The 18,732-nt window shown below is 42.1% G+C and overlaps 1 protein-coding gene across 1 annotated transcript in view; it reads left to right on the top strand.

Moving 5' to 3' along the window:
- HERC1 (HECT and RLD domain containing E3 ubiquitin protein ligase family member 1) overlaps nucleotides 1-18,732 on the top strand; it is a 217,162-nt gene that overhangs the window by 61,866 nt on the left and 136,564 nt on the right. The window contains exons 8-16 of the mRNA XM_044979291.1: nucleotides 308-435; nucleotides 1,939-2,083; nucleotides 2,179-2,350; nucleotides 4,104-4,238; nucleotides 9,025-9,190; nucleotides 11,763-11,888; nucleotides 16,430-16,651; nucleotides 17,980-18,132; nucleotides 18,313-18,445. Of these exons, the coding sequence (XP_044835226.1) occupies nucleotides 308-435; nucleotides 1,939-2,083; nucleotides 2,179-2,350; nucleotides 4,104-4,238; nucleotides 9,025-9,190; nucleotides 11,763-11,888; nucleotides 16,430-16,651; nucleotides 17,980-18,132; nucleotides 18,313-18,445 (1,380 nt within the window). The remainder of the gene's footprint in view (nucleotides 1-307; nucleotides 436-1,938; nucleotides 2,084-2,178; nucleotides 2,351-4,103; nucleotides 4,239-9,024; nucleotides 9,191-11,762; nucleotides 11,889-16,429; nucleotides 16,652-17,979; nucleotides 18,133-18,312; nucleotides 18,446-18,732) is intronic.

Raw genomic sequence — 18,732 nt, 5'->3', positions numbered from 1 at the left:
TTCACATTTAAGAGGACTTATGTAAATGACAGATCACAAAATGAGGAGCTAAGCAACAAACTAGTGAAAAAATATCAATTAGTATGCTAGGTGTGTGTTCAGTAAACATCTACTACAACCTTTATGCTTCCTTCTACTGAGTAGCAATAAAATAATTTAAAAATAAAGCAAACACTTCCCTACCAAAGAGAAACACTGAGGCAAATGTTTAGAAATCTAAAAGACTTTTGATTGGGAAGTTAAATCTTCACATAAATGTTATAACTGCAGTTTATTTTAGTCTAATATTACCTTATATGTCTGATAGGTAAACTTGGCCATGGTGATACCAATAGAGTGTATAAACCTAAAGTTATAGAAGCTTTACAAGGAATGTTTATTCGCAAAGTGTGTGCTGGGAGCCAATCTTCACTTGCCTTGACATCAACAGGACAGGTAGGCAAAAAGATATTTTCACTTGAACGACAGTCTTAATGTTTGAGAAGATGCCTGAGACTTGTTATTTAAATGTGTATAGTTATTGTTTTGGTTAAAATTATGATTATACCTTTGAGACACTTTAAAACCAAAAGAAATCTTAAATGTTATACAACAGGTATGTAAAATTTTACTTAGCATAGATGCTCTCTTTAGGGAATACAATTTAGAGAAATATAATTTGTCCCAAACATAGCTGGAAGAAAGACAAGACATCAGGAGTGTGGTTTAACTAGGCCACAACTTTATTAACATATCTAGGAGCTATCCCACAATAACTCATTCAGTGCTGTCATCCTTCCTCAAGATCAAAATTGGTACAAGTGGTAACTAATATGATAGTTTATAATCACAGTTGTCATATAACAATTATTCCTCTTTTCCAATAATGTAGTATAGCTGTAGTATAATATTCAAGTGCCACATGACTTCTTCAGTCTATAGGGAAAAAATTCCCAAGATTATGATATACACAGAAACATATATTCTTTTTATCTTTACAGACTAGAACTACAGTTTATAATTTCTATCTGTATATTTAGTATACATTTCTATATTATAAATGCAAAACACCAAAGGCCCAGTCTTGCAAGTGTTCTCTTTTAAAGGATAATACAGAAATGTGGAGCTATTTTATAGACTATTTCATAGTCTTAATGAACATTACAGCATATATAGTAATAGGTTTGAATACATTGTTTATATAAAGCCATATATGCACATGGGCCCGGATTCAGCAGTCTGTTCCTGTCCATGTCAGATCCTAAAGAAAAGGTCTGGGGCCCAAGGGTCTTAATAATCAAATAAAATAATTTTTTAAGGTTCATACTTATATTTCAGATAAATTTTGATTGCTGCATTGTTTGCTAAATTTCAACAGCTGTGTTGGTCCAAGACCCTTACTAAAATCTCTTTCTACCCCAGTTACTTGGCATGTAATTGCAACTCTTCTAGTATTTGTTTTGATTTGTTTGTAAAGGTATTGTGAGGTGCGATTAAATGAAATTTAAGCCTACAAATGGGAAGGAATTCGGAATTAAATTTATCCACAAGAGGATGGTTTTAGACCAAATAATGTTGGGACTAAACACAGGAGAATAATCTTGTATAGCTTATATGTTATGATGGTTTTGGAAATTATGGTGGTTTGAGGTCATTTAATCTTTCAAATATTTTTTCTTGTGTTGTGTATTGGAGAATTGTTAGCCCGAAGAATTTTCTGTGGCATAATGTGTATAATTAATTTATGGAGGAGAAGTTAGGGAATTTATATATAAAGAGGTGTATCAGAGCCCAGATTTGTACAGTATGTATAAATACAAATATACATACATAACTTGCTTATGCAATTACAGGTATAATTGCAGTAATTACACACAAACACAATCTTCTGTAGCTCTGTCTCTTGACCAATACCAATAATATTGTGTTGAAAACTTATATGTATATTTGTGTTTTTAGGTATATGCGTGGGGCTGTGGTGCATGCCTAGGCTGTGGTTCTTCAGAAGCTACTGCTCTTAGACCCAAGCTGATTGAAGAGCTGGCTGCTACAAGAATAGTTGATACTTCAATTGGTGACAGCCATTGTTTGGCACTTTCTCATGGTAAAATAAATATGGTATATAGGGTATTTATAATCGTCTTTGATTAAAAGACACTGAGCCTCAAATTTTGTTTCCTTCTTTGATTGTCTCTTTAGATAATGAAGTTTATGCTTGGGGTAACAATTCCATGGGACAGTGCGGTCAGGGAAATTCCACTGGTCCCATTACTAAACCAAAGAAAGTAAGTGGTTTAGACGGAATAGCAATTCAGCAGATTTCAGCTGGCACTTCGCATAGCCTTGCCTGGACAGCCCTTCCAAGGGACAGGTAAAATACTACGTTCTATAAAAATACACTGATGTGTGGTAAAATTCTTCATTGTGCTTGTTAACAGGATTGTACATTGCAGTATTGTAACAGTTCTGTTTATGATGCTTCAAAGATTTTCTGGTTTTTTTTGTTTTTTTAATCATTGTGGTTTATGTGTAACAGTTATAACAGATAGGGATATTGTCAATTCAAAAATATTTTTTCTCCGAAGGCTTTGTCCCTACCATTGGACAGAGAATATTTAAGGTTACTAAAACTGAAAAGTTGAAAAATAGTTGTTTTTCAAGTTTGTTTATTTTGTGGCTATGACAGCACTTTGTGTCAATTACACTGTTTCCCTGTATAATCTGTTAGCAAGGAAAAAATTGTTTAAGGTCTTGTGTAAACAAACCCCATGGATAGACACCCTTCAGTTTGAGAGGCTTTTTTTAGTTTAACATAATTGGGAATTGGTTTAAGTTAACTGAAATAAGCTATTCTAACATCAAAATAAGTGTGTCCATGTGTGTTTGCTCTGGTTGACATAAATCACTTTTTAAAAATTGTTTGTTAGCCCTTGTCCTTGCTTGAAGCTGAAGCACTTTAATGGAGAAGACCCTGATAAAAAGCAATATAGAAGCAGAGGAACTCTTAATTTTTTTAAGAATTTCAGAATTTTTTTTCAAAATGTTCTGTTTTAAAGGGAGCTATAATAGAAAATGGAATTTTCAAAAATTAGTTAATTTCAAATAACAACAAATGACTGCATCCCTTCAAACTGTGCCAGTATTATGTCAAAATTTCTGGAGTGAATTAGGCCTGGTCTACACTAGGGGGGGGGTCGAACTAAGGTTCGCAACTTCAGCTACGTGAATAGCGTAGCTGAATTCGAACTACCTTAGTTCGAACTACGTACCCGTCCTCACGGCGCGGAATCGACGTCCGCGGCTCCCCCGTCGACTCCGCCACCGCCGTTCGCGGTGGTGGAGTTCCGGAGTTGACGGGAGCGCGTTCGGAGTTCGATATATCGCGTCTAGATGAGACGCGATATATCGAACTCCGAGAAGTCGATTGCTACCCGCCGATCCGGGCGGGTAGTATGGACGTACCCTTAGTAACTTTCATGATGCCAAACTAGCTTTGAGAATGTTTTATAGCTCCTCTAAGAATCAGCTGCAAAAATCCCATGTCCCTATATTTAAGGTACCCATAAAAGCACATCTTTTGTTTCAGTTGCTCAGTGTTTGATTCAGAGAGACATTTACAGAAAAGAGAGAAACTAGCTACAAGCATCAGGAAGATTTTCTGCCCGAACCAGATTATAACTGTTTTGTTAGGTCAAGCTGTGAGCCAAAACCTTAGAGTCATAGAGTTTTAGGCCAGAAGGATTCACCGTATCATCTAGTCTAACCTCCTGTATATCACAGGCCACCAACACTATTCAGAATCCACACACTGAACGCAACAACCAAACTTTGACCGAAGTATTACAGCCCCCAGGAGACTGAACTGTAATGTGCCACAGGCAGAGAATAGTAGGGGATGAGGTGCATCAATGTCCGAAGTCCCTGCAATGGCAGAGAATTAAGTGAGAGAAACCCAGACAATCCCAGCAAGTGTGTCTGCTGCCAAGGAATGCAATCATACAGTGTCCTTGTCATGACAACCGTATTAACTTACTGTATTTGTTAATTTATTATACAGATAGTTGCATGTTTTACATGTGCATTTATTTCAGTGTACTTCATGCATTTCTTATGTTTGATTCCAGACAAGTTGTTGCATGGCACAGACCTTATTGTGTAGATCTTGAAGAAAGTACCTTCTCCCATCTCCGGTCCTTTCTTGAGCGGTACTGTGATAAAATTAACAGCGAGATTCCTCCTCTTCCTTTCCCTTCATCAAGGTATCTATAGAGGATATGGATGTTTAGTTTTGTTTGTTTGAATAGTGGTGTATGGTTTTGTTTTTAATAGTAAAGATTTGGGTTTCCTGGATTAAACAGCCTTTGCATTTCAGGTATATTTTGATTTGCAATACAATATTTTTTTCAATGCCAAAAATCAAACTACTCTTCTTTGAGTGATTGCACATATGCATTCCGCTCTTGGTGTGCATACATCCCAAGGACCGTTGACAAAAATTTTTCCCCTCAGTGGTACCCATCTGCCTTTTCCAGCAACAAGCCACTGCATACATGTATACAGGGAGGAGCCACCCCGCCTCCCCTCAGTTCCTTCTTCTGCCTGGGATAGTTGTTTTAATCTATTGGCCTTGCTTTAACAAGTGCTCTCAGCTGTTTTTTCTTGTATGTAATTACATATTTGTATAGCTAGTGGAGCGTAGGTATTGTGCTCACTCAGGGTTTTGAGCATTTTTATTCCCATGCCCCTCCAGGGTGACTGGTTGTCTCGGCTGCCAACGAGAGGGAGTGCTAGGGGAATCAGGCATCTACCCCTAAGTCAAGGGATGCAAAAAAGCTGGACTTGTTGAGAAAAATTTATTCTATGGCAGAGTTATAGCTTAGAATCACCAGCCAACAGGCTTTATTAGGGTGATATGACTAAGATCTGTGATGTTGTTCTAAAAATTTAAGAACAAGTTGCCTGAGGAGACTAAGCAGAAGTTCCTTTCGCTGGTAGATAAAGGGAAGTTGATGGGAAGAACTTCACTCCAGGCCAATTTGGATGCAGCTGACTCGGCCACTAGGACCATGGCTTCTGCCATCACCAGCACCCTGACTGCTAGGAGTCCGTGTATTTCCTTACCTGGATGACTGGCAAGTAAGAGCCCGGTCCAGATCTCAGGTGCTTTCCAGCATAGCCAATATTCAATCTACTTTTGATGTACTGGGGCTACTAATCAATTCCATCTGTACAAAGAAAAGAATTCATTGCGGCAGTCCCGGACTCTACAAAAGCCAGGGCTTTCCTACCATAGTGGAGGTTCCAAGCTATGTGTCTTATTGCTCTAGGTCTAAAGGTGCATCCTATCATCAAAGTTTGGAACTGCCTCAAACTTCTAGGTCACATGGCAGCATGGACTTACAAGATACAGCATGCCAGACTGCACCTCAGATGTTTACAGGGTTGGATAGCCTCAGTGTATTCACCAGCCTGTCATCATGCAGGCATGGTGGTTCAAGTACCCCTATGGGTCTTATCCTCCCTGGACTGGTGGATAGATTCTGCTGATGTTTGTGAGAGAGTTCTCTTTGCCCCTCCACAAGAGACTGTCACCCTAGTCACAGACACTTTGAATCTAGGTTGGGGAGCACACTTAGATTGCGTTCAGAATCAGGGGCATTGGTCTCCCTGGGATCTGACTTCATATAAATGTTAGCTCAGTGCCATCCACCTAGCTTGCATGGCATTCCTTCCACACATCAGGGGATGGAACTTATTGGTGCTCATGGACAACAGAGCAACTATGCTGGGACACAATCCTCCTATGGAAATTTTGCATCATGAGTTCCATCAACCTGAAAGTGCCTTACCTTCCAGGAGTTCAAAACACTCTGGCAGACCACCTGAACAGGTTATTCACAGGCCACCACAATTCATCTCTCTGACTGGACATTTCCAGATCCATATTCCAGCGGTGGGGAACTCCCAAAGTGAATGTATTTGCAACAAGATAAAACAAAAAATGTCTTTTTTTTTTTTGTTCTCAAGGGGGCCTCAGCCCTGATTCACTGACAGATGCTTTCCCCCTAGCCTGATTGAGGGGACTGCTGTGCCTTCCCTCCAGTTCTGCTCCTGCCCAAAGTCTTATCCAAAGTTAAGCAAGATTCTGCTCACTTTGTTCTAATAGCCCCGGCATAGCCCAATCAACCTTGGTTTTCAACCTTATTAGCGCCATCAGTTTGACCTCAACTGTTGTTCCTGAGAGAGGTATATCGTATCTCCCAGCACAATGGTCTCTTTCTTCATCCCAGGCTTCAAGCTCTCTATCTGATTGCATAGATTCTTTGTGGCTGACAACTTTGGAACAGGGGGATACAGGCAGTCCTGCTGAATAGCAGAAAGCTTTCATTAGGTCTGCTTACTTTGCTAAATGAAAGAGATTTTATATCTGGTCCCTACAGAGAGGCATTCCTCCAGCTCAAGCTCTGATTAGCCATGTTTTGAACTATCTTTTGTCCTTAAATAATTGGCTCTTAGTTTGATTAGAGTCCATCTGGGAGTGGTATCAGCTTTCCATCTACCTGTGGATAACGGATCAATTTTTGTCAAATCTCATGTCTATCATGGTTCCGAAGGATTTGTTCATATTATACCCATAGGTTTGTTATCATATTTCACAGTTGAGCTTAAGTTTAGTACTAGCAAAGTTGATGTCCCCCACCCCTTTGAGCTGCTAGCAACTTGTTCTTGTTACACGTCAGTGAAAGTAGCTTTCCTCGTTACCCTAACCTTGGCTATGAGCTTTGGTATCAGAGCCTTCCTATACAACTTCCTTTAGGGACAAGGTTTTACGTTGGCTTCACCCTAAATTCCTGTCTAAAGTGGTCTCTAAATTGAATTTAAATCAAGAGATTTCCTTTATAGGAATGAGACTTTGGAAAGAATGTTGGTTAAATAAAAGAAATGCTTCATACCCTTGATGTTAGAAGAGCTTTGACCTTTTACCAAGACTGGATTAGATCATTCAGGGCTTCGGCTCAACTCTTCACCATTTCAGATAGAGTAAAGGGCCAACCAATCTCAACTTGGAGGATCTCCGCCTGGATCTCCGGCTACATTAGTTTATCTTACCAATTGGCTGACGTCACATTTCTGAATAGAGTGATGGCTCACTCAACCAGGTTGCAGGTTAGGTTTCCCATTCTGGATATTTGTAAGGCAGCTACCTTGTCTTTGCTCCATACATTTGCCTCTCACTATGCCATATCTCATCAATCCAGGAGGATGCCAGGTTCGGACGAGTTGTCCTTTAATCTTTGTTTAAGTAGACTCTGAGCCCACCGCCAGTTTGAACTGCTTGTGAGTCACCTGCAGTAGAATGGACATGTGCAATTACTTGAAGAAGCAAAACCGGTTTTCTGTAACTGTTCTTCAAGATGTTGCACATGTTCATTCCACAACTTGCCTGCCTTCCCCTCTTTATCAGAGTCTTTCTGGTATGAAGGAACTGAGGAAGGTTGGGGGCAGCATGCCCCTTTATGCGTGCGTGTAGTGGCACAAGGCACCAGAGGGCCCTTGCGCTGCGCTGATGGGTACTGCTAATGGAAAAATCTTTGACAGCTGTGCATGAGGCATGCACAAACCTACAGTGGAATGGACGTGTTCAGCACATCTCAAAGAACAATAGTTACAGAAAGGTAGGTAACCATTTTTTTCCTTCCAGAGACATGGATTCAGACAACTCAATCCATCATTTTAGATGGATCATTTTACAATCACAACTGTATGGAATTGTATGAGGTGTCTGGGACAAACAGCCTCTTGCACGTATATAGTCTGGTATGCCAGATTGCATCTGAGGACTCTACAAGGTTGGCTGGCCTCAGTATTTTTGTTGTATTGTCATCATCTGAACACTGTGGTCAAGGGGCCCCGCTCACATTTTAGACTCTGTAGATTGGTGGACGAACCCTGCTAACATCTGCATAGGAGTTCCATTTGTCCCTTGTCAACCATGGATGGATGTGTCTGCTGTAGATTGAGGGCCTTGTCTGGGTTTCCTGCACTCACGGGGTTTATGGTTCAAAAAGGACCTGACTCTTCACATAAATGTCACGGGGGTGGCAGCTATCTGGCTGGCATGTCAGGTTTTCTATCCCATATCAAGGGAAGATGCCTGCTCACTCTCACAGACAACACAGCAACAATATTCTGTTTCTACAGAAAAGAAGGGGCCCGCTTATCCCTGTTCTGCCAAGATGCAATTTGTGTATGAGACTTTTGCATTGCCAGCGCGATTGATCTCAAAGTCTATTACCTTCTCAGAGTGCAGAATGTGTTGGCAGATTATCTAAGCAGGTCATTTACGAGTCACCATGAGTTGTCCCTCCTTCCAGATGTAGCCAGGTTCATTTTCCAGCTCTAGGGGACTCCCCAGGTAGACCAGTTTGCAATGAGATACAACAGGAAATGCCATCAGTTTTGTTCCCTATAGGGTCAGTCTGGGTTCCCTGGTCGAGCAACCTCCTGTCCCTTTTGGTGAAAGCTGATACCACTTCCATTGGACCCAGATCTAATTTCTCAAAACTCCGGTCGCTTGCGCCATCCGAACCTGCAAGACATTCCATCCAGCAGCATGGATGCTCCATAGTTAGATTCTAGGGAGCAGTTGTGTTCAAAAGAGGTTCAGGATGTGCTGTTGAATAGTAGACTACTGTCTACTAAGACTACTGGCCTCTCTAAGTGGAAATGTTTCTCTAGTTGGTTTGGTTCTACAGTTTTGCTGATGCATTCTTCAATCGAGGATATCTTGGTCTATCTTTTGTGCCTAAAACAGCAAGGTTTGGCCATTAGCTTGATAAAGGTCCCCCTAGCAGCTATCTTGGCCTTCCACCCTCAGGTGGATAACCAATCTGTCTTTTATATATTACAATGTCAATAAGATTTTTGAGAGGCCTGGAAAGATTATATCCTCATGTATAAGATCCTGTTTCCCCATGGGACCTAAACTTGGTATTGTCAAAGCTGATTTACAGGCAAGATTAACAACAACATTTTGTTTTGCAGAGAACATCACAATTTCCTGAAGTTGTGCCTGAAGTTGCTTTCTAATCATCTTGCTCTTGCGTTAGCTGGCGGAGTAGCTACTAGCATTCTTGGAAGACAGGCAGGCCCACTTCGGAATTTGCTGTTTAGGTTGATGGACTCCTCTGTCCCAGATGAAATACAGGAAGTAAGTAATTTTTTTAATTCACATCCAATTCTCTTTGATGTATGGTTATGATCAGAAAAGATATTCTGTAAAAACGGCACTTTAGTACTAGCAATACTTGATTTACTGATAAAAATCCAGTTTTGAGTTGTAAATTGAGCCAGTTTGATAAACAGTTATTGATGGTGATTAGATATCTGAACTCCAGTATAACTTCAGTCGGCTTTTTTATATATATAAAATTAGGGCTGTTGATTAATCACAGTTAACTCACATGATTAACTCAAAAAAATTAATCGCGATTAATCACAGTTTAAATTGCACTGTTAATAGAATACCAATTGAAATTTATTAAATATTTTTGGATGTTATTCTACATTTTCAAATCTATTGATTTCAATTACAACACAGCATACAAAGTAGACAGTGCTCATTTTATATTATTTTTTATTACAAATATTTGTGCTGTAAAAAGGCAAACAAAAGAAATAGTATTTTTCAGTTCATCTCGTACAAGAACTGTAGTGCAGTCTCTTTATTGTGAAAGTGCAATTACAAATGTAGATTTTTTTGTTACATAATTGCACTCGAAACAAAACAATGTAAAACTTCAGAGCCTAAAAGTCCACTCAGTTCTACTAAGTTGCGCTTTCACTACAAAGAGATTGCACTACAGTACTTGTATGAGGTGAGTTGAAAAATACTATTTTACCATTTTTACAGTGCAGATATTTGTAATAAAAGTATACACTTTGATTTCAGTTACAACACAGAATACAATTATAGCGGGGTGAAGACTCACTGGCGCGACGCCTTCTGCTGGCCATCCAGGGAATTAGCTCTTCCAGCGCTGAGCGCCCTCTGCAGGCCAGTGTCTTGCCTGCCACTGGCCCCCGTGTCCCTCCCGGACCCCGGTGCCCCTCAGGGTCAGGGTTCTGCCCTGGCACTAACCCACACTCTGCATCTCCCTACCCAGGGGAACCCCCAACCCTCTATCCCCGCCTGGCTACAGTGGCTACTGCCAGTCACCATCTAGCCCCCCGCTCCCTGGGGCGGACTGCAGTCTATAAACCACTCATCATCGGCAACAAGGGGGGGTTGGACCAGCTGCCTCTGCCTATCTCTGGGCTGCCTCTGTGCAGCCCCAGTATCCCTTTGTGAGCCCTTAATGAGGCCTGCAGTCTGGGGCTTTGCTAGGCTGGAGCTCCCCAGCTCCCTCTGCCCTTCCCCAGCACTGCTCCACTTCAGGTAACATGCTTGGCTCCCAGGCAGCCAGGTCCTCCTCTCTCAAAAGGCTAGAGAGAGAGTCCTCCTCAGCCTCTGGCCCTCAGCCCTCTTATAGGGCCAGCTGTGGCCTGATTGGGGCATGGCCTCCAGCTGTGGCTGTTTCAATGAGCCCAACTTGGCTGCTTTTAACTCTTTTTTTCCAGCAACAGCCTTCTGCAGGGCTGCTTTCAACCCCTGTTCTACGGGAGTGGGGCAGCTGCCCCACTACACAATATATATATATGAAAATGTAGAAAAATATCCAAAATACGTAATAAATTGCAATCAGTATTCTATTGTTTAACAATGCGATTAAAACTGCGATTAATCAACAGCCCTACTTAAAATTTAAAATGGTCCTATTGTGTAATTTTTGGAATTTGTCAAGACACTGGTTCTACAGTTGTGCTAGTCTGAAAAAATGAGGTGGTTTGAATTTTCAGCACTAGCTCATTTTGCAAAATCTTTCCTCTGCTGAAGTTAGAATCTTTTGTTTCCATATTATTTTTTGTTCAAAATCATTCTTGAGTTACTTGTTAAATTTTGAGACTAAAGTAATAATAGGGTGGAATTTTAGTCCCGCTCTAGGTGCAGTTTTCAATGCAGCCTTTCTATAGAGTGGTGCCATGTAAACTGGTAAAAATAAAGTCTTTGCTTAAAGAGCTTAAAAAGACACAAGTGAAAGATGCGGTATGTTAGGATGTGTGTATTTTGTCCGCCTTCTTAAATACATAAAACTGCTCTTCCAGCCTCTCTTTAGCAGGGACTACCAATCATACCAAATTGTGTTAATATTTGTGGTGGCTTACTGATGTATTTAGAAAGAACTAGGAAGAAATTAAGTAATTTGCTATTACTTGTGATCAGTTTGGGCTCAATCAGGGTTTGAACACACACCCCTAGAAAGTAAGAAAAGCTAGTGCACTAACCTAATTTACAGTAAAATTAAACTGCTGTATGTGTGTGTCCGTGTATGCTTGTTTTTGGTATCGAATTACATACAGCCCTATTCTGCTCTCTCATAGCTAAAGTTCTGCTCTAAATTTATCCCAGTGTAACTGAACAGAACTTAACTCTTAGAATTTATCTCCAGAAAGCTACTGCTGCAATCAGCGGATTAATGAGCACTAGAAGTTGAATTGTCATCTCCCATAGCACAAGATGACTATATTACTGCAGCTGTGAGAATGAACATTATTCTAAATTAAATTATTTAGATATGTTAGATATCTTTGATTTAAATCATAGTAATTTTTTTTAAATGCCATTATGTTGATACAAAAATATTTCAAAATATAAAGTTGTCTCCCCCTCTCTTTCATGTTAGGTTGTAATTGAGACGCTGTCAGTAGGTGCAACTATGCTACTGCCTCCATTGCGAGAGAGAATGGAATTGCTGCATTCTCTTCTACCCCAAGGCCCTGATAGATGGGAGAGCTTATCAAAGGGGCAGGTAAGGCCTTGTAAAACTATATGTCACCCTTTGAAAGTTATTACGTGAACACCTATATTAGAAGATACACCTGGAGCAGTTTGAAGGTCAATTACTGTTGAGAGCCAATCTAATTAAACAAATCTGAATAATGTAAACTTAAAAATCTTATGTTGCCAATGCCTTAATTTTGTTTTTCAAAAATAAGGAAAAGTGCTGGAATTAGATCTTGTGGTTCTGTACTAATAATCAGAATACTTGTATAATGCTTTTTATACATAGATTTTAGAGCACTTTCCACAAGTGGATAAGTATTACTGTCCCTGCTTTTACAAATGTGAGCAACTGAGATCAACACAGAAAGGTTGGATGACTTGCCCAGTGTCATACAGCAAGTCAAATGTAGAATCAGGAACAGAATAAAAAATTTAACTCCCTACCTGGTGTGTAATCCATGATCACTAGATCACTGCTGTACAGTGTGTGTGGATGGCTATCCAGCCCCAAAATGTTTATAACCCAAACCCCAGTGGTAAAGAGCCTGTATGTTCATTAATAAAATGAGTGAGCATAGGCGACAGTGGTGTCTTGGAGTAGAATGTGCTTTAGGCCAAGTTCTCTGCATACCTTTCCTTCGTTGCTTGTGGGAAAGAAGAAAAGCCGTCCTGGTGAGTCACTGCCGGGCAGAGGAGTTACACTTAGCAGTGCTTCATTTGAGGAGTGGGGAATATCCTGTTGAGACATTCCTCTTGCCCATCCCATCATAGAGTGGGAAGAGAGAAGAAGTTAAAGACAGACATTTTATTTGTTTGATTATTTATTTATTTATTACTATAGTGCCTCAGAGCCTTAGGGTACGTCTACACTACGGGATTATACCGATTATACAGAAACCGGTTTTTTAAAACAGATTGTATAAAGTCGAGTGCACACAGCCACACTAAGCACATTAATTCGGCGGTGTGCGTCCATGTACCGAGGCTGGTGTCGATTTCCAGAGCGTTGCACTGTGGGTAGCTATCCCATACAAATCCCATAGTTCCCGCAGTCTCCCCTGCCCTTGGAATTCTGGGTTGAGATCCCAGTGCCTGATGGGGCAAAAAACATTGTCGCGGGTGGTTCTGGGTACAGCCTCACCCCTCCCTCTATGAAAGCAGCAGACAACCGTTTCGCACCTTTTTTCCTGGGTGAACTGTGCAGACGCCATAGCACGGCAAGCATGGACCCTGCTGAGCTCAAGACAGCAATCATGGACGTTGTAAACATCTCGCGCATTATCGTGCAGTCTGTGCTGAATCAGGACCTGCAAAACCAGGCGAGGAGGAGGCGGATACGGCAGCGAGGCGATGAGAGTGATGAGGACATAGACACAGAATTCTCTCAAACCACGGGCCCCTGTGCTTTGGAGATTCTGCTGGTAATGGGGCAGGTTCTAGCCATTGAACGCCGATTTTGGGCCCGGGAAACAAGCACAGACTGGTGGGTCCGCATAGTTTTGCAGGTTTGGGACGATTCCCAGTGGCTGCGAAACTTTCGCATGCGTAAGGGCACTTTCATGGAACTTTGTGACTTGCTTTCCCCTGCCCTGAAATGCCAGAATACCAAGATGAGAGCAGCCCTCACAGTTGAGAAGCGAGTGGCAATAGCCCTCTGGAAGCTTGCAATGCCAGACAGCTACCAGTCAGTTGGGAATCAATTTGGAGTGGGCAAATCTACTGTGGGGGCTGCTGTGATGCAAGTAGCCAAAACAATCATTAAGCTGCTGCTACGAAAGGTTGTGACTCTGGGAAACGTGCAGGTCATAGTGGATGGCTTTGCTGCAATGGGATTCCCTAACTGTGGTGGGGCGATAGATGGAACTCATATCCCTATCTTGGCACCGGAGCACCAGGACACCCAGTACGTAAACTGCAAGGGGTACTTTTCAATGGTGCTGCAAGTACTGGTGGATCACAAGGGACGTTTCACCAACATCCACGTGGGATGGCCAGGAAGGATTCATGACGCTCGCGTCTTCAGGAACACTACTCTATTTAAACAGCTGCAGCAAGAGAATTACTTCCCAGATCAGAAAATAACAGTTGGGGATGTTGAAATGCCTGTAGTTATCCTGTGGGACCCAGCCTACCCCTTGATGCCGTGGCTCATGAAGCCTGGACAGTAGTCAGGAGCTGTTTAACTACAGGTTGAGCAAGTGCAGAATGGTGGTAGAATGTGCATTTGGCCGTTTAAAGGCGTGCTGGCGCACATTACTGACTCGCTCAGACCTCAGCCAAACCAATGTCCCCTTTGTTATTGCTGCTTGCTGTGTGCTCCACAATCTCTGTGAGAGTAAGGGGAAGACCTTTATGGCGGGGTGGGAGGCTGAGACAAATCACCTGGCCGCTGATTACACGCAGCCAGACACCAGGGCGATTAGAAGAGCACACCAGGAAGCGGTGCGCATCAGAGAAGCTTTGAAAACGAGTTTCATCACGGGCCAGGGTACGATGTGACTGCTGTTTGTTTCCCCTTGATGAACCCCCCTCCTCCTTGATAGACTCATTCCCTGTAAACAACCCACCCTCCCCTTCGATTACAGCTTGCTTAAGGAAATAAAGTCACTATCATTTAAAAACCATGTATTCTTTATTAATTCATTATAAAAAGAGGGAGAGAACTGACAAGGTAGCCCGGGTGTGGTTTGGGAGGAGGATAGGAGGGAAGGAAAAGGCCACTAAAAAAATTTCAAAGTAATGACAGCCTTTTCGTTGGGCTGTCCACGGGGGTGGAGTGGGCGGGTGCACGGAGCCTCCCCCCACGCGTTCTTACACGTCTGGGTGAGGAGGATGTGGAACATGGTGAGGGTGGTTATACAGGGGCTGTAGCGGCACTCTGTGATCCTGCTGCTGTTCCTGAAGCTCCACTAGATGCCGGAGCATGTCAGTTTGATCATGCAGCAGCCCCAGAGTTGCATCCCGCCACCGCTGATCTTCCTGCCTACACCTCTGATCTTCCTGCCGCCACCTCTCGTCTCGAGTGTCCCTCCTGTCCTCACTTTCACTGGCATCTTTCCTGTAATTTGATACCACATCCTTCCACTCATTCAGATGAGCTCTTTCATTGTGGGTCACTTCCATGATTTCCGAGAACATTTCATCTCGCGTCTTTTTTTTCCGCTGCCTTATCTGAGATAGCCTTCGGGATGGAGTAGGGAGGCTTGAAAAATTTGCAGCTGCATGAGGGAGGGAAAAAAGGGAGAGAAGTATTTAAAAAGATACATTTTACAGAACAATGCTTATACTCTTTCACGGTGAACAACACTATTCACCTTACATAGCATATGTGATTTGACTACAAGGTCGCATTTTGCATCTTAATATTGAGTGCCTGCGGCTCTGGTGTTAGAAATCTCACAGACGCAGGTCCAGGCAGCAGAATTCGGCTTGCATGCGGCCATGGTAAGCCATTGTCTTCTGCAGCCTTCATATATCCAGCGCCCTCCTTTACCAAATAGCAAGCAAAGCCTGTTCAGTGCTGCTTCTTTCCTGTTAACATGCAGCAGCAGAAACCACCACCCCCCATCCAATTCTCTGGGATGATCACTTTACTCCTCCTCCCACCACGTGGCTGGTATCAGGGAAGATCCCTGCTACCCAAATGCGAAAAAGCTCAGCGCCAATCACCCGCCCCCCTTCCCTCTGCTTGGCTACTTGCAAGGAAGGATTTCTTTTAAGCAACAGGCAAACAGCCCAGTAGGAATGGCCATCTCTGTCCCCTTAATTAAATTCCGGAATTTCAACCAGGTTACCATGAACGATATCACTCTCCTGAGGATAACACAGCGAGATAAAGAGCGGATGTTGCTTGAATGCCAGCAAACACCGGGACCATACGCAGCTAGGCTTTGTCATGCAATGATACCATTACTTGCTACATGCATGGCATGGCCCGGGGTCGGAGGCTGCTCCGCGCGTGTGTGCTGAGGCTCCCAGAAGCAGCATGTCCCACCTCCAGCTCCAGGGGCTTCGCGTGCTGCCCCTGCCCCAAGCACCACCCCCACAGCTCCCATTGGCCAGGAACTGCAACTAATAGGAGCTGGAGGGGGGACATGCCGCTGCTTCCAGGAGCTGCTTGAGGTGAGCGCCGCCCGAAGCCTGCACCCCTGACCTCCTCCCGTGCCCAAACTCCCTTCCCCAGCCCCCTCCTGCACCCTGAATTCCTCATTTCTGGCCCAACCCCAGAGTCAGCACTCCCAGCCAGAGCCCTCACCCCCTCCTGTACCCCAACCCCAATTTCGTGAGCATTCATGGCCCACCATACAATTTCCATACCCAGATGTGGCCCTCAGGCAAAAAAGTTTGCCCATCCCTGCTTTAGACTATCATCTAGTCCAGTATATATATCTAGTGCCTCTCTTTGAAAATCTGCAGTGAAAACTGGTCATCAAACTTTGTTAGCAAGTGGTTACGTTACCCAAGTGTTTTAATAGTTAAAGCATTAGGGAAACATTTCTAACTTTTAAAGTTCATTACTTTGTTGTCTAACAGGAACAATTGTTCCCATCTAATTATTTCCTTTAGAGAATGCAGTTGGATATTATTCTGACGAGTTTGCAAGATCATACCCATGTAGCTTCGCTACTTGGTTATAGTTCACCATCTGACGCAACAGAAGTTTCTTCACTATGTATTGGCTATGGAAACCTCTCTGATCAAACATATGGTATCCAGAGCAGCCATCCAGATACTCATCTAGCTGAAATTTTAATGAAGACTCTGCTAAGAAATTTAGGATTTTACACGGTATGTTTAGGGCTTGTCTTTAATTTTTTATAGTAATAATTAAGTTATTTTTAAAAAACTCTCTTTAGTTTGGGTAAAATAATTATATGTTCCTCCTTTAATGTTTATTCAAGAGACCTGCAACAGGGACCTGCAACCAGCCTCATTTCCCCCCTAAAACAGGACTAAAACTAATTTACTATCCCTAATACTAAGGGTCCAATATTATTGTTGTTACACTTATTGTTGTATTTGACTTTTGTTTATATATAGTTGCTCCCAGATGCAGGATGGTGCCCCAGGCAGATGAAAAGGGCTCATAAATCCTCCCTCCAGGTTTGTTTGAGCCAGTGGGCTTCCGCTGCACTCTTCTATGCAGCCTATCAGCTGAGAAGCTCCTCTCCCCAAACCCACCAGGAGGCTGAGCACCCACAGGGTGGTGGGGGAGAAGAGATGGGCAATCCTTGAAAGGTTCTTGGAGTTCTTTCCCCTTCTGGCTCATAGCCTTCCTGTGTCTGATGCTATGGGGTGGACAGGTGTTTTTAAGGGTCTTCCCTAAAGGGCATGTCTAGATAGAGAGTTAGTGCATGCCAAGATGGGATGTAAATCTATAGTGATGAGGGTGCTGTGCACTAACTGTCCATGTGGACCCTGCTACCGCATGGACAGTTAATGCATGGAATGCTAGCACTATAGATTTACACCCCAGCTTGCTGTGCACTATCTGTCCATCTAAGACAAGCCCAGAGCAGTTTAGCTTCAAGGTGAATCACTACCAAACTTTGTATCTGAAACTCTGCTAACTTTTTTTTCTTTCTGAATTCTTATGTGAAAATTGAACTGATATTTTTCTTCCATTCCACTCCAGATTAGACAGTGAAAAATACTAATCATGTTAACATGTTCTTCTAAACCTTTGTGTCAGTAGTCAGCCCATAACAAATTTTAAAGGGCCAGTTGCATATCTCTGGATATTGTGGTTCATGGGGAAATTTTCAAAGGCACAAAGATGAGTGTTGTGTCTAGCTCACATTAATGCCTGTCTGTCCCTTTGTGCTTTTGAAAATCTCCTCCTTAGAATAGAAATACTTGACTGTATAACAGCAGTCACAGTGACTGCTATAAAAATCTCAATGATTGTGATTTCAGATTGTGTCCAAATTTATGTAGACTGGGATTTTCAAAGGAACCTAAGAGAGTAAGGAGCCCAGTTCTCATTGACTTTCTTGGGTTCCTTTGTAAATCCCAGCCGTAAATGTTAGGAGGTGAAAGAGTTTCCTTTTAAGATACTAAGAGTATTATAATATTTGAAAATGGACAATATGTGATTATTCCTTTTGTCTAATTAGGATCAAGCCTTCGGAGAGTTGGAAAAGAATAGTGATAAATTTTTACTTGGGACGTCATCATCTGAAAACAGCCAACCTGCTCATCTTCATGAGCTGTTGTGTTCACTGCAGAAACAATTGCTGGCTTATTGTCATATCAACAGTGTTAGTGAGGTACATGGGGTTTTTGGTCATATCTTCTGGAAATAGAACATTACTCCTCTTCAGTGTGTGAGCATCTACATAGGATAATATTCAAATAATGTGTATTTGAAAGTTACAATCTAATATGTGATGAAACCTTCTAAAATACATTTGTATTATTTTGTTATAAGTCGTTTCTCTTGTTTCCAGAATTCTAGCAGTGTGGCACTGCTACACAAACACCTCCAGCTTTTACTGCCTCATGCTACAGATATCTATTCACGTTCTGCAACTCTTCTTAAGGAAAGTTCTTGGAATGGCAGTGTTGGGGAAAAACTAAGAGGTATATATTGCTAAAAAGGTCAAGTTTAAAGAGGTACCACAAACTTGAAATATACTAATTAAAAAAGTTTAAAGTAACTTCAGGTACCACAACTGCTTCTGAGTTTCCTTGAAAATTTTTGTTTACTTAGATTCCAATACATTTAAAATGTTTTTCTGTCCCTTGTTGCTGTGAGGGACAAAACCCGATTAAACGGGAAATTGACTAATTGCACAGATGCAGCAGTCAAACGGATGGTAGATTTGATAGCACATTGTACATAAAGTAAACATGTAGATAAAGTTAAG

Source organism: Mauremys mutica, chromosome 11 (genome assembly GCF_020497125.1).
Source record: "Mauremys mutica isolate MM-2020 ecotype Southern chromosome 11, ASM2049712v1, whole genome shotgun sequence".
Taxonomy (NCBI): Eukaryota; Metazoa; Chordata; order Testudines; family Geoemydidae; genus Mauremys; species Mauremys mutica.
This window is presented reverse-complemented; position numbering and strand designations above follow the sequence as displayed.